A 16,155-nucleotide genomic window follows, 5' to 3' on the forward strand; every position below is an offset into this window, starting at 1 on the left:
ATAAGATGTTCTAAATGGATTGGAGCGTTTCGGTAACTAACAACCACAATAACACTCGTCTTACACATTTTTAGCAATGTTCTTGTGTTTCTTCATATAGGGTACTTCATATGTATTTTGCATTTTGATGCCCAACATGGTGATAATAATTCATAATACACATTTTGGGTAATGTTATTATGTTTCTACATACAAAATGCTATTTATGTGTTTTAGCGCTTTGGTACCTAAGGAGCTGAACAATACCCATAATACACGTTTCTGTTAATAGGGTTGTGATTCCCCATACTTTGCATGTATTTTGGCGTTTTCGTACCTAATAAACAAAAAACACTCTAAATAAATTTGTTTGGTAATGTTCTATTTTCCAAAAAAAAGTGTTTTACATTTGTTTTAGCGTTTTGGTACGTAAGAACCACAAAAAAACACTAAAACTTTATTTTCCAGATAGGGTGTTTTATATGTTTTTTTTTTTTTTTTTTTTAGGGTCTTGATGCCTATTACCCTCATAAACAACCAAATTACACGTTTCTGGCAATGTCGTCTCGTTACCCGATATCGGGTGCTTCACATGCATTTTGATGTTTTGGTACCTAACAAGCTCGAAAGCACTCAAAACACACGTTTTTTGTAATGTCCTGTTTCTCTAGAAAGGAAGTTTTGTAAGTCTTTTAGCATTTTGGTACGATAAGAAGTTGATAACTCTCAAAAGTCGTGATATTGATATAGTCGTTTTGTTTTACAATAAAGCATGTTTTCCATGCTTTATAGCGTTCCGGAAATTAAGAAGCTAAAAAACACGTTTTTGGCAATATTGTTTTCTTTTTCCAAATAATTTGGTGTTTTCGTACCTAACAAGCTCAAAAACACTCACATCACAGGTTTTTAACAATGTTGTTATGTTTCTTTTTTTTGTTATATTTGCTTTTTGTTCATATTGGTAGTGATCACTCATAATACACACTTTTGGTAATAATATGCTGTTTCTCCATATAGAGTGCTAATCATGTGTTTTACTTTTTTGGTACCAAAAAAGCGGAAAAACACCCACTATACTTGCTTCTGTTAATATCTTTTCGTTCCCATATTTTGCATACATTTTTAGCGTTTTGGTTCCTAAAAAGCTCAGACACTCAAAATGCACGTTTTACATAATGTTCCATAAGGCTGTTTCTCCATAAGGTCAAGGCTATATACAAAACCAATCGGAGTAACTAAAGGAAACTTTGCTATTTCCATATATTCTAATGTATATATTCTTTGCATTTCAAGTCCCTTCCTGTAATAGGTAAATTTCACTAACTTCTTCAGCTTTATAGCTTGGTAACTGAAGAAGGACTATTATGGCATATCAAAATTATCTCCTCCGTTACTATTATTGTTACACATATATGGGCTATAGTAGCTTATGAAAGTAGAAAACAAAAGAAAAAACGATAGCAAATATTGATCTCTATCTCCTATCCTTTCTGATTAAAATATATTTTCAATGAAAGTATTGGTCAATAAATAAGGGAGGAGATACGAGTTGAATATAAGTAATTTAACATGGGATTTGCGATTCCTCAAACCCGCCTCAAAATACACAATTATGATAAAGTTTTATTATTCAGTATAGCGTTTTTTTTAATGCTTTTTTAGCGTCTTCGTACTTAAGAAGCTAAAAAAAAAAAATGTAAAAGAAACTTAAAACACTCATACTAAACGTTTCTCTTAATATTGTTTCGTTTCCATATATTGGGTATTTTGCATGTATTTTACCGTTTTGGTACCTAACAAGCACAAAAACGCTCTAAATACACGTGTTTAGTTGTGTTGTTCTATTTCTCCAAAAAAGAGTGTTTTGTATGTGTTTTAGCGTTTTAGTGTAAAAAGCTCAAAAACAGTAAAAAGGACCCACATGGAAAACAAAATATTGTTTTGTTTTCCGTTAATATCTCCGGCCACAACCTTACAATCACTAAACTCTGAAGTTGCATCTCCTATGCAGTATAAAGTCTACCTGTGTGCTCCTTCCTCCACTCATATATGTAACTCTGTGCTCCTCCCTCTTCTTAAAATAGATGTTCACTAATGCCATCTCCATCCGTTTCGCACAGTCAACAACCATCTGTCCCTCCGTATTTCTCTCTCCCACACCATATTTGCCCATCACATCCTCGTCACCATTATTTCCTCCTATACGTCCATTAAAATCTGCTCCAATAACAATCCTCTCCTCTCTGGATATGTTCTGTATCACTTCCTCCACCTCACTCCACCTCATTCCTTTTCGTCCAACTCACACCCCACCTGTAGGGCGTATGCACTGATCATATTTATTTGTATCGCTTCAGTTTCCATCTTCAAACTCATTACTCTATCAGATACCCTCTTTACTTCCAGTACACTGTTGATATACTTTTCCTTTACTATTACTCCAATGCCATTTCTCCTTCCATCCACGCCATAATACAACAACTTGCAACTTCCTCCAATCAGCCTCACTTTGTTTCCCCGCCATTTAGTTTCCTGTACACGGAGGACATCTATCTTTTTCTCCATCATGTCAGCCATTTCTCTCCCTTTACCAGTCATGGTGCCAACATTTAAAGACCAAACTTTTATCTTTACTTTTCTGTCCTTCCTTCTTTCTTGCTTCTTCCGAACCCGTCCTCCTTCTCTTCTTCTCCTCTTCCTCCCAACAGTCACATACTGTCCACCGGCGCCCTGTTGGGGCACAGCGCCGTAGACGGTCGTTGGTAACCCGGGCCGCGACCGATTCGGTATGGTGCTGTCATTTATGATCCGCATTATTGTTTGTATTGGCAAATTTTTACGCCGGATGCCCTTCTTAACGCAGCCCTCCCCATTTATCCGGGCTTGGGACCGGCACTGAGTAGCACTGGTTTGTGCTCCGAGCGGCTGGGTTATAAATACAATACATATCATTATTAATTATGTAGCACCGTTACATCGCTTGGTCACCTACTTGACGCGTCCTCGCGAATAAGGTGTACCTAACCATGTTATGTGTATGAAACTCCTTCATTAATAGTTGCAGAAGGAAGATATACATACAAATTTAAGGCTTATTATATTATCAATAACATTAAAATAAGGCAAGGTGTCAGGACACTTGGGTATAGAAATCCAGGTTTCAGATATACTGGTAAAGATGTCGTAGAGCCTTTGAAAATACTTTTTTGTGTTTGAAAAGGAAAGAGTGGATAATGAGTTAGTTATAAATAAAATCCTTGACTCGACTAGAACGTACATGACAAGCATCTTGTACAGCATAATATCCTATAACCTCCTCATAGATTGTCCCTTATGGGCAAGTCACTGAGAAATAAAAGGTTTCTTTGAAATAAAAGTAAAGATATCCATAAAAGTTATAATGGAAAATAGGTTTTGAAATCACATGGTTGTATGGACAGAGTGACAGGGCTGTAGACGCCTCTGAACGTGTCAAGACAACTTCACAGATTTCATTTACTACAGGTAAGAAGGCAAATTAGATACTTGAACAATGGTATAAATGTAAGTATGAAGATTTACAATGTTTTAATTCAGTTAAATCTCCAATTGTATATAGTGAAAAATTATTGACTATTAGGAAGGATTCATGTCCAGTGTTATCAAATTATTAACGGAGAATGGAAAAGGTTTCATCTCATAGGCCTCGAAATGATCCTGCGATTTAAAAGGTATGTTTACAATTATTGCATCTGTGGTCAAGTTAGCTTCTAGCAATGGGTAGTAATATTGGATCATGTCCGTTGCATACAGTGGTGTCAATTTTTAGGTTTACTGACCAATTTCTAGTGTGTGAAGCAAATCCTCTACATAAAATAGTGAAGTTGTTACCCCGTCATTGACAGCATTCACCATGTTGTGAATTATCGCTTCATTAATGGAGAGAACTGAACCCAAGGAAGCTTCAAATACATGTAAACTTGATCTGTTACCACAGCGTGATTTATCACATCTAAACTATGTAAGGTATTATCAAGCACAGATGCTAAATCATTTGAATACTGCAATAATTCATTGAGGGTGGACTTCAATTTAACCAGTTTGTGGTGATGAAGGTTCAAGACCTTATTAGTAGCTGCAACCGTTATTAATTGATTATAATTTTACCTCGAATCCTGCACATCTTCGTCCAAGGCAGTGCCAAAGAGATATTGAGACAATTATGTAAAAATCATTAGGTAGATATAAGCAAGTGTACCTTTAAAGAAATCTATTTTCGGATCACCTGAAGATCCGCCACCCCAGCCGCACTCGGGGTGGCAGATCTTCAGGTGAGACAATCTGGGGTGGCGGATCTTCAGGTGATCCCATACTTTTAATGAAGTAAACTTTTTTCTGCATTTTTTATATCCACTCAGTTTTTTAATGCGTTCATGTTGTTAGGTTAGGTTAGGTTAGGTTAGGTTAGGCAAGAAGACAAACAAGGAGAAGGTTAAGGTTAAGGAGAGTGTTGTGAGATACTGTATTTTTTGTGTATAAAGTTCAGTATAATGCCAACACCATGGCAGACAGTGGAAGTGATAAAAAAAAAAGACACTCATCAACCCAGGTAGAAAAAGTGAGAGGAAGGTAATTCCTACAGAGAAGAGTAGACAGTATCGAGTTCACTCAAGAAAGACAGGTATAATGAGTTGTATCAGTGTCTAAGTGAGCTCATGGCAGTAATTTGGAAAATAGTAAGTAGCTATGGTTCTCAGTTAGTGTGTGATGATTATAAAAAGTGGAAGGAGCTTTATGTTGAGTTTCAACAGTTAGAAAGTGACTTGCAAGTAATACTGACTGAAGAAGAAAAGTCTGAGTACATGGATGAATTTACAGACTTTGATAGAATTTTAGGAGAAATTAGAAAAATATTTTGCAACTAAGAATATTAAATTTCAACATGGAAGTATGCATGCTGATGACAGTGTTTCTCAATACAGTCGTGCTACAAGTAGATCAAAAGTTGATTCCCTTTCAGTACGTAAAAAGGCAGAACACATACGTATGGAGGAGCAGCAGAAGAGAGCATAACTTTTTGCCCGCAGTACAGCACTCTCTACCCTATACGAATTAGAAATTGAAGCTAAGATGCTAACCATCCAAGCAGAACTAGATAAATTGAGAATGGAAAAGAGAAAGAAAGAACTAGCCTTAAAAACAGAAATGGAAGTTACCGTAGCGAAGCTTGAAGCAGTAGAGACGATTCTAGAACAACCAATCGGGGAAGAACAGACTGTACCCGGAAACACGACACCACCGTCTGAACCTCAAGTTACAGGCCCTGCATGGTTGAGACAAAGTGACTTCAGAGCTGCATCAACACCATGTATACAATATGGTGCAGCCAACAACCCAATACAGTCAGTACTGAATCCTGCAGCAATGACCTATGCACCAACACCCGTGATTGTGCCTTCTCCTCCACCTCTTCCTCAAGAACAACTGCCATCTATGCAACCCAGTACTGGAACCAATGATCTAGCATCTGTTATATCTTCATTGGCTGACATTTTGGCAAACAGGGAAGACAAATTACCTTTGAAGGAACCAGACATATTCAAAGAGAATGTGTTTGAGTACCCAGGTTGGATCAGCTCCATAGTAACTCGAAGTTGAGTGCAAGTACCCCAAGGCTACTGACAGATTATATTATCTTGGGAAGTACACATCTGGGGAAGCCAAAATGTGTATAAAGAGTTTGTTATTATTGAACACTGTAGAAGCATATGTTAAGGCAAAGAAGTTGTTAGCCAGCAGATATGGAAACAAACTCATACTTGCTAATTCATACCGTGAAAGAATGGAAAAGTGGCCAACTATGAAAACTGGTGACGGCAAGGCATTACGTGACTTTTCTGATTTTCTATTAAAGTGTGAGACAGCAATGTCAACACTTAGTCAGTTGAAAGTGTTGGATGATGCTGATGAACATCAGAAAATAATAAACAAACTGCCAAAGTACATTCAAGAAAAATGGATGATATATATTGATAAATGGCTTTATAATGAGGATAACGAACAGATCAGGGATGAGTATCCTCCCTTCTCAAAACTATGTCAGGATTGCTTGCAATCCTCTCAGTGCACGACTTGGTGAGTCAAAGGTAAAAGATATGAAGCCAGCACGAAATAAAGCTCGCAGTTTTGCCTCACAAGTCACCAAGGCAGTTCCAGAATCAGTCAGTTGTGCCTCACAAATTAACCCAGTAGACACTACACAAACTGAGAACTGTGACACCAAAAAAAAACCTGATGAGGGTTTTAAGTGTCCTCTCTGTGAAAGACAACACAGACTGGGAGTTTGCAATGTGTTTAAAGCAATGTCGCTTTCAGACAAATGTGAGTTTGTAAAAAAAAAAAAAGTGGATATTGTTGGACATGCCTCAAATGGGGACACAGAAGTCGCAACTGCAGATACAGAATGAAATGTGCAACATGCGGACGTACACACCCAATGAATGATGACTCAAAACTGACAAAGGACACGAAGAACACTGGACAGGAATCAAAGGTCACACACCGCACTGAAGTCTACAATACAAGTACACAAGACAGCGGATGTTCTCATTCATTGATTATACCAGTGCTACTGCACCATGAAGATAACCCAACTGATAACTTTATTGTATAATATTATGCACTTCTTGACGACCAGTCAGATGTTTTCTTCATATCTGACTCTGTGCTGGACAAGTTAGACACCCAAGGAGAGGAAATGCAGAGAGGAAGTATCGACTATGCTAGCTGAAGACACCATCACTTTTAAGAGAATAAGTAGGTTGGTGATAAAAGGAATTGCAGCACCCAGTATAGACAAAGTTGCCAAAAACCTACTCCAGAGGTACTATTCCAGGAAATGGGCAAATTCCTAAAAAAAATAAAGTTCAGAAGTGGAACCACCTACAAGGAGTTGCAAATTTATTACCACCTTATTTCCCAGATGTAGAGGTTGGACTGTTGATTAGACTCAACTGTGCTCAGTCCATTAAACCCTTAGAAAGTGTACCAGGAAAGGGAAATGACCCTTATGCAGTACCCACTGCCCTGAGATGGGGTGTAGGGGGAGTCATGAATCCACGTTACGAAGACACTAACAAGACCTGTCAGTTACTAGTCACAGAAGAAAAAAAATGCCACTTCACACTGAAGATTCGTGTAAAGGAAGTGAGTCCCATTGAGGTAAACAAAGTGTTTGAATTAGAATTATGTGAACAACCCACTGAAGAAAAAATGTCACAAGATAGAAGGTTTCTGAAAATTATGAACGATAACATACACCAAAAAGATGGTGGTCACTATGAAATGCCACTTCCCTTCAAAACAGATGCAGTGAAACTTCCGAATAACAGGCAATTAGCTATGAAAAGACTCCAAAGACTGAGGACTAGGTTGATGAAGGACCCTAAGTACAAGGATGATTATACAGCTTTTATGCAAAACATGATCACCAAGGATTATGTAGAAAGGGTTCCAGATAATGATAATGTCTCTCTGTGATGGTCAGTATGGTATATTCCACATCATGGTGTGTATCACCCTAAGAAGTCTGGAAAGATAAGGATTGTGTTTGACTGCAGTGCTGAATATGCAGTGCTTGAATCAACACTTCAAGACCCTGACCTAACAAACAACCTCAATGGTGTGCTGTGTCACTTTAGGAAGGAAAGGGTGGCTTTCACATGTGATATACTCGTAGAAGGTATGTTTCACCAAGTTGGTGTTAATGAAGAGGAAAGAAACTTCCTAAGATTCCTCTGGTGGGAAATCGTAAACTCCTGGCCAGTCATGAAGGACTGAAAGATCATCTCATCAGTCTGGAATTGATGCAAATTTTACTCTCACTTGGACTGGAAATATAATGTGTCCATGCTATATATAGCTTCAGACAGGCTCCATACCCGAAACCTTTCATAGAAAGGAACGTCACTCAGCGTAAAAATGAGAAGTGCGCCATTAAAAATTGCATTTGCAAACTGATGTCAAACGCAGTTTATGGCAGATCCATGTTATCTGAATTGAAGTATGGACTCCAACAGAAATTAGTGACAAAAAGAAAGTCTTTCCTGAAGTATGCAAGAAATCCATCCTTTAAAAGGGTACGCCAATTAGGCGAGGACCGAGTCATATGTGTCAACAGTAAGAATACGATTAAAATCAGGCAACCAAATTACTTGGGATACCATATTTTAGAAGTGGCAAAGAAGTACATGTACAACTTTTGGTATCGTGTCATCAAAGCTAATTATGGGGAGAGAGCTAAATTAGCTTATGAAGATACTGACAGTTTCATATTCAGTCTACACATACCAACAAACTTAAATGATGAACTGAAACATGGACCCATGGCAAATTTTCTCGACACCAGTAACTTTGCTTCAGATCACCCGTATTTTAATGAGGAGCGGAAGGGTCAACTAGGCTTGCTGAAATCTGAAACCGGTTCAACGCTCATCAAAGAGGCGATTATATTAAAGCCAAAGCTGTATTCGCTGCTGTTGGAAGATGACAAGCAAGTATCTCGAAGTAAAAGCATTCCAACTCACCTTCAGCAAAATATATTGCATCAGCAGTATAGGGAAACACTTAATAATGTCGCATGTGGGATGGTGGATTGCCATAATATCAGGAATGTGAAAGGACAAATTTGTACCACTCGCATGCGAAAGCGTACGTTGTCACATTTTGACGACAAGCACTTTCACGTCGATGGCTATACCTCAAGGGCGTATTATCACCCCGACAATGATCAGCGGGAAAGAGATGTGGAGAATGAGATGGATGAGGAGGCGGCGGCGGATGTGGAGGAGGGGGAGGAGGAGGAGGAGGAGGTGGAGGTGGATGAGGAAGAGGAGGAGGAGGAGGAGGAAGAGGCGGAGGAGGGAGAGGAAGGGATAATGAGTGGACTGTGGCGTGATCGGGAAAGAATTTCCGCGACATTATTCACATCATAATTAAGGGGTAGAGAAAGAGAGGACGCCGCTGCTAGCAGCTGCCCTTCATGTAATGTAAAAAAAAACATTTGCACTGACCACGTAGGCTAAGGAAGAGGAGGAGACGGAGGATGGGTTAATGAGTGGGTTGTGACGTGATCGGGAGGGACCTTCCATGACATTATTCACGTCATAATTAAGGGGTGGAGAGAGGCCGCGGACTCTAGCAGCTGCCATTCATGTAATGTAGGAACATTTGTTTTGAGCACGTGGTTAAGGAGGGGAATGAGGGAGATTGTTCATGTAATGTAAGAAACATTTGTACTGTCCACGTGGGATAAGGAGGAGGAGGAGGTGGAGGAAGAGGAGGTAATGTAAGAACATTTGTACTTAGGTTAAGGAGAGGGAAGAGGAGGTTGAGGAAGAGGTGTGAGTCGGGAGAGATCCACGTCATAATTAGAAGGCAGGGATGAGGATGCAGCTGGGAGGCTAGTTATGCTGTTACCTACATGACCATGTAAATAAAGGTTAAGCAATAAATACTGTAAACATATCGTAGCGTCTTTTAGTACCCCTCTGAACTTAACATGGACAAGACATTTAGCGAAGCGATGCTGAATCTCTTCAGATATCCTGCACGCATAATTATTGCAGGTTATACAAATTCCGGCAAAACACACCTCTGCAATAAAATTATAGAGAAATATCAGCATGGATTTAACAGAATTATCATTTGTGGCGTCTCATCGCATTCGCTGCAGCAGAATTCTCCTTTTCAAGATAAGGTCGAAGTGCATGAGAAAATTATTGATCCCGTGATGGATGATGACAGCCCATACGCCGACCCGCAAACGCACACACTCTGATATTAGGTGAGAATTTCCTCACGGGTGGCAATTCTCAAGCGATAGCAGAGGCCTTTACCAAAGGGAGACATAAAAATTTGTCAGTTATAATGATAGCGCAGAGTGTCTTTTTCCCCGGAGAGTATGCTAGAACGATAACTCTAAATGCCTTACATTACATTCTTATGAAAAACAGATATATATATATATATATATATATATATATATATATATATATATATATATATATATATATATATATATATATATATATATATATATATATATATATATATATATATATATATATATATATATATATATATATATATATATATATATATATATATATATATATATCAAATTGAATGTCTGGGCAGGCAACTTTATGGAAAGGAGCGCGCCAAACACTTTGTGGAAATGTCGTGCTTAGACGAGATCACAGTTATTTGTTGTGTGATTTATCCCCGAACGCACCCAAAGAAATTCAACTGCGCACGAATATTGTGGATGAGCCGCCCTGTGAGAAAGTCTATCTGCTATGAACGCCGTTTTGGACGAACTTTACCGGAATATGACGAATCCTGCGGCTTTAGGAGGTGTGCAAGCACTCTACAGAGAGGGGAAGAAAAGGGATAAGAATCTAACACTCCGCGATGTGAGGGCATTTCTGCAGGGCAACCGCACTTATACGCTTCACAAGCCGACACTGAAACGTTTTCTGAGACGAAAAATTCTCGCTCCTAAACCGTCCGTCATTTTAACTTGCGATTTGGCAGGTTTTACGAAGCTGCACAGACACAATGGCGGCATCCGATACATCATGTTTTGCCTGGACGTTTTCAGCAGGTACTTGAAAGTGGCAACGCTGACAAGTAAATCCGGACGCAGTAGCCTGCAAGCGATGAAAAAAGTTTTAGAGTCGGGGAGATTTACAGGCGTGTTGCGTCTTTTTACCGATCAGGGATCCGAATTTTATAATCAAACAGTGAAAAAATATCTAACTTTGAAAGGTATTACCTTGTATTCCAATTACTCGCGTGAAACAAAGGCGAGTTTGGCAGAAAGGGTCATCCGAACCATAAAGGCAAAAATATATAAATATCTCACGCAGAACAATACACTGACGTATATTAACGTCTTGCCCACCCTAATAAACACATACAATCACACCCCACACTGCGATTTGGGTGGCAACCAAACGCCAGCCCAGGTTCACCGCTTCCGCGAGCTGTCACAAGTCAGGAGGCAATTTAAACGAATGTATTTAAATCGGCCAAGAGGAAAGAAAGTTGTCAGTCATAAATTATACGTGGGAGACATTGTACGCCTGCAACGTGCTTCCCGAACGCAATTTAAATTCAATAAGGGTTATACCGTCAACAATACCGAGGAGCTTTTTAAGATAAGTCGTGTGGATTACTCACATAAAATCCCTATTTATTACATAAGGGATTTGGCGGGGGAGGACGTGACCGGCGCTTTCTACAGGGAAGAATTAATCAAGTCCTCGCTTCCGACACATTACCAGGTCGATATATTACGATCGAAGGTCGAGCGAGGTAAGAGAAAGCACTTCGTCCGCTGGCGTGGATATCCAGATAAATTTGACAGCTGGATAGATGCGGACGACTTAGTAAGATATGGATGAGGAAAAACCATTGATATTGAAGTATAAGGATTTGGTTTTGTTCCTCTCGCACGTCACCCCTAAATTGCGGAAGCAGGTCTTGCAGAGTTTGAATAAACGCGAAGTCAATTGCATCTCGGAAATATTCGCCAACTTTTTGAAGAAACGCCTGACGGACGACGATACCATCATTAACCACCTGAAAAAAATTCAAGAGTGATATTCGCACTGTAGCCTTGAAGAAGACGCCCGTGTACAAGAAGAAAGCCATTCTAATCTCCAAACGAGGTGGCAGCATATTGGCCGCGTTAGTCCCGATAGCCGCGTCGGCAATAACAAGTTTACTACAGAGATGAAAGAATATTGTTTAGTTTCCGTCTCAGTTGCCGAGAGGTGTAAGTTTAAACCGGCCGACAGCGCAACTCAGCACCGATTCACGTCAAAACAAGTCAAAAAAAAAAAAACTTCACCTCCACCGCCGGCCACCGCCGCCACCGACACCACCGTGGTACCGCCGCCACGCACGCCTGTCAATCCGCCCTTGGATGATTTAATTCGAGTTGCTGTTCCACCTTCCTTTAGAGAATATGGTTTATCTCTCTTGAAATTATTGGAGGATAAACCTGGGATTCCATGGGATGATCGCGGTAACTTACTTCCGCCATTTTCGGGAATAAGCGTGTTTGATCTCATACGAGTACTCGGCCACGGAAAGGGGGACGCGAAAAGACTTTCGGCCGATAAGCGTCCATTATTATCACTGCTATTTCGCTTGGCGCAACTGTCCCCCGGATGCCATCAGAAATACGACTCAACGAAGTAAACTGATAGGCGGCGGGGTCGGTGACATCTGGGAAGCATATTAAAATGAAAAGGCCCCCGTCTTACTCTGTAAACGAGTAAGTAAATCAATAACACATGAGAGCACGTGTTAGGCGCGTCAGGGGTGCAGACCCACGGATGGATAATTGATAAGGGTTATGGTCAAAAAAAGGTTTCTCCCCCATCACCCACATCCCCTAATAAATAATACGTTCCCCGCCCTCCATCCCTTCCCACCAACAAAGGAAAACAAAAATAACACCTGCGTCAATTTGAATGAATAAATTCTACTACGCAAGAGGTGTAATATCGACCAATACGTGCGAATAAAGGCCCGTGATGTCACATTTCCCCCTCACTCCCCTCACAGAGGGTTCGACGTGTGGATGTACCCTCCAATTACTCGTCAAGATGAAGGTGGTCGAGGGCAAGCTGACCGACGGCGCCTTCCGCGATCGTCGCTGTTATATTGCTTACGCGGTAAATGCAGTCTCCACCGAACCATGCGGGATTGCGCGGGACCTCAGAACGATTTGTCTATACGAGAATACGCATGCAGCTAGAAAGAGACTCTACTCGCTTCATCGGGCCACGGCGGACACGAGAGATGAACCAGGACGTATCATTATCCACACGCCTCCCACAGGAAGCGTAAATCTCCCTCACCTGGTGGCCTGCGTGACTCAGTATGGTTGGGGCGAGGCCGTCGAGGGTAACGAGAAGGCGCGACAGGCAATTGCGACATCGAAGGATTTGCCTTACGTGGAAGAACTCAAGATGGATACAAGCATGAACCGACGTCAACACTTCCAGAATTGCCTGAAAAAGATTGCCCTGCTAGCCATGGGGAACGCTGAAGTAGAACAAATTATTATCCCGGAAGGACTGGGATGTAGAGGTCGCTGCCAGGATGAGTGGACGAATAATTTACCTGCCTATGGTGGAAGGGCTGGCGCAGCGACTTCAACCTTTTGGAGTTGAAACTATTCTGGTGAGGAAGTCTGAATAACTATATCATGTAAATTTTTAAAATAAAGTTGATGTGTGTTTGACGAATCGAGTATAAATGTATTCATTAATTGGGATGGTCGTCATTATTTATTTTGATCATGGCGGGACGGAGCATTATCTGTATTTGACGAGTCTGGTCAATACCGAAGACCGCTCAGTAAAACTATTATCGATTCGATTGCGATTCAACTCGCGGATCAAGTTGGCCGAGCCATTCACTTTGGGAGGGGTAAATCGATTACACTCTTACTGCATATCAGACAGAAATAAATAGCCGGTGATTATGCTCGGCGTCTTATTCATGACGTGACGTCCATCATGACGAGAGCGTTCACACCTGCCACTCGAGCGGAATATGACTTGCTTTTTACGTAAAGCAAACGTGGGGAGTTAGATGACATCCGGGTTTTTATTCCACCCCATTCAAGAAGAGGTGGCGGTCTATTTTCCGTTTTGAGTGGCTTTGCTAAAAGAGCAGTTCCTTTTCTCATGCGCACTGTGGCACCCGAAGCGCTCCAAATGGGAAAAGGTTTATTAACAGATGTTTTAGAGGGGAAACGACTTCGCAAATCATTAAGAAATAGAGGTGTGGCCGCCGTGAAGGGCGTGGGCGAAAGGATGGTTCGAGGTGGACGAGTAATGAAAAAGAGGAAAGTTGGAGTCGGAAAAAAAAGAGAAAACAACCAACCAGGCAACTGAAAAGAAAGACTTGCTATAAAGCAGATATCTTCAATATTTAGCTTGGTCGCGAAGATGACTCATTACGGGCCGGATGTGCAGGGTGGAGCGACCTCCACCCCCCTGAACAATTATCGGACAGCCGTGAGTGAGAATTTCCCGCGGGTGAATCGCCTGCATACCATCGAATCGTCAGTCGCTGTGAGGGAAAAGTTGGACGTATTACCCGTTAATTTAGACGCTAATGGTAATAATCATGCGGGGATTAACGATCCTTACATTGAATTTAGATTGCCTGGTATTCCAGGACAATTTTTGGATCTATCAACGCTGTCTCTAGAACTGCGAGTTAGCGAGGCGAAGGCGGACGGCACGCCACTAGACGATGACGATCACGTCGTTTTTAGTAATGGTTTGAATAATACGATGTTTAAGTCATGCGCTTGTTATTTTAACGAACAGCTTGTGGAGTCATCCTCTTTGTTCAAGTATCACGCCTTCATTAAAATGATTACAACAATCCCTCAGGATAAATTTGACTCCATCGGTCGCGTCGCCTTCTACCACCGCGATTATGATGGATCAAAAGGCATAATCAATAAATTTGATGAAGACTATTTCACGGGGGGGAATAAAGACGAGAAACAAATGATAAAAGATTGTAAAACGCACGGCATTTCAATGACTGCGCCTTTGTTTTCGGATATATCAAGTCTGGACGCTTATCTGGTTGACTCTGTCGATGTGAGAATTCGATTAGAATTGGCTAACAAAACATGGATTCTTAATTCACACCAAGACGCCAGCAGTTTCAAATATAAGCTCGAGATGGCTAAGTTATGGGTTGACCGCTTCATGCCGCATCCACCCGCCTTAGAATCGTTAAATAACTCCTTGACTCTAAATCCAACGCAATACACTTTCAATAGAACACTCAATAAGACGTATGTATTAGCCGCCAATCAAACATGTTTCATTGCCAAATTACCTTTCGCGCAAATCATACCTCAAAATTTGACCATGGCAATATTTGATATGGACAGCTTACAAGACGTAATTGATAAGAATGGTTTATATTTTCATCACGCCGATCTGTCACATGTACATATCACCGTGAACAGGGTGACCATTTATAACGTTCGCAGCTCTTTCCCGCGTCACGGGTCAAAATTGTTTTACACGACCCTTGAGTCACTAGGATTGGACACGCGTAATTCCCTAACATTTGATGCTTTTAATAAAGATCGGACAGTATGTTTCTTTAACTTTGTGACGGAGGACGTGCACAATGCCATCCCTCTGGATAAATCAGGAAATCTAAGAATTGATCTGTCCTTTGCTAAGGGACGTAATCACAACCGCGTCATCATGTTTTTCGCCGACACTACTGGTGTCATAGAAATTGATCATTATCGTCACGTTCGCTGCATTGTCCGCGCATAAGCCGTCATGAATGCACGTGAAATACAAGCCGGTCTAGCAGGCATCTTGCGCGATCGAGTTTATTTTTTAGGCTGTCACGACCGTCGCCGTGTGACAGAACTGATAAATCTTGCCAGAAAACAGGCGAAGCCATGCGTTTTCATTCTAAATACATTGAGTGACTCAAAGACCATGGGTCACTGGATTACTGTTTATCTTAATTTTCAAAGTCAGACCATAGGCTATTATGATAGCTATAACTTACATCCCAAATACAATTCCGCTGTCTTACATCATTTTATGCAAACTTGTCCACTTATGAAAATTAGCACATTAAATTATCGACTTCAGGGGTTGAATTCCCTCGTGTGTGGCATTTATTGCATGTTCTTTTGCCTTCTACTGAGTTGGCATACATTAAAACGTGCAATATGCATTATTCACGTCATCTTCAAAAAGCATCAATATCTATATAATGACCAAAAAAATTACTCGTATGGCTTACGTAATATTTCGTAAAATGCCCCATTGCATGCCTACGTTTCGCCCAGCCGGCAACCGAGCGAGATGTCATAACATCTGTAAAGCGGTAATAAGGTAGATGGGGATGGGAAAGGGGCGGGGTGTGGGAAAGGGGTCAATATGGGGTAATTGCTGACGGATAAGCGCCACTTCGCCATCGCCTCTCAACCCAGTCGGACGTCGAAGCCTCATCTCCAAGAATGGAGCAAACTGACAAACATTTCATCTTGAGAAGCGCGGGTGAGTACACCATTGGGAAAGGGAGGGGAAAATAAATTCACAAGCCAAATTGCGA

At 40.9% G+C, this 16,155-nt stretch overlaps 1 protein-coding gene across 1 annotated transcript; it reads right to left on the reverse strand.

The window, feature by feature from the left end:
• Positions 1 to 2,262: 2,262 nt before the first annotated feature.
• LOC135108197 (uncharacterized) lies at positions 2,263 to 3,873 on the reverse strand. The gene is made up of 2 exons (XM_064018972.1): positions 3,850 to 3,873; positions 2,263 to 2,904 (listed from the first exon to the last, which is right to left on the reverse strand). The coding sequence occupies exons 1-2, from the start codon at positions 3,871 to 3,873 to the stop codon at positions 2,263 to 2,265; spliced, it is 666 nt and encodes a 221-aa protein (XP_063875042.1).
• Positions 3,874 to 16,155: the final 12,282 nt, after the last annotated feature.

The sequence above is a fragment of the Scylla paramamosain genome, chromosome 16 (assembly GCF_035594125.1).
Source record: "Scylla paramamosain isolate STU-SP2022 chromosome 16, ASM3559412v1, whole genome shotgun sequence".
Taxonomy (NCBI): domain Eukaryota; kingdom Metazoa; phylum Arthropoda; class Malacostraca; order Decapoda; family Portunidae; genus Scylla; species Scylla paramamosain.

Excerpts from the sequence above, each read along its gene's own strand:
- LOC135108197 (XM_064018972.1), bottom strand. The coding sequence starts at position 3,873 with ATGGTGAATGCTGTCAATGACGGG. Across the intron at positions 2,905-3,849 it reads TGAATGCTGTCAATGACGGG|CCGCTCGGAGCACAAACCAG; the intron begins GTAACAACTTCA and ends TTTATAACCCAG.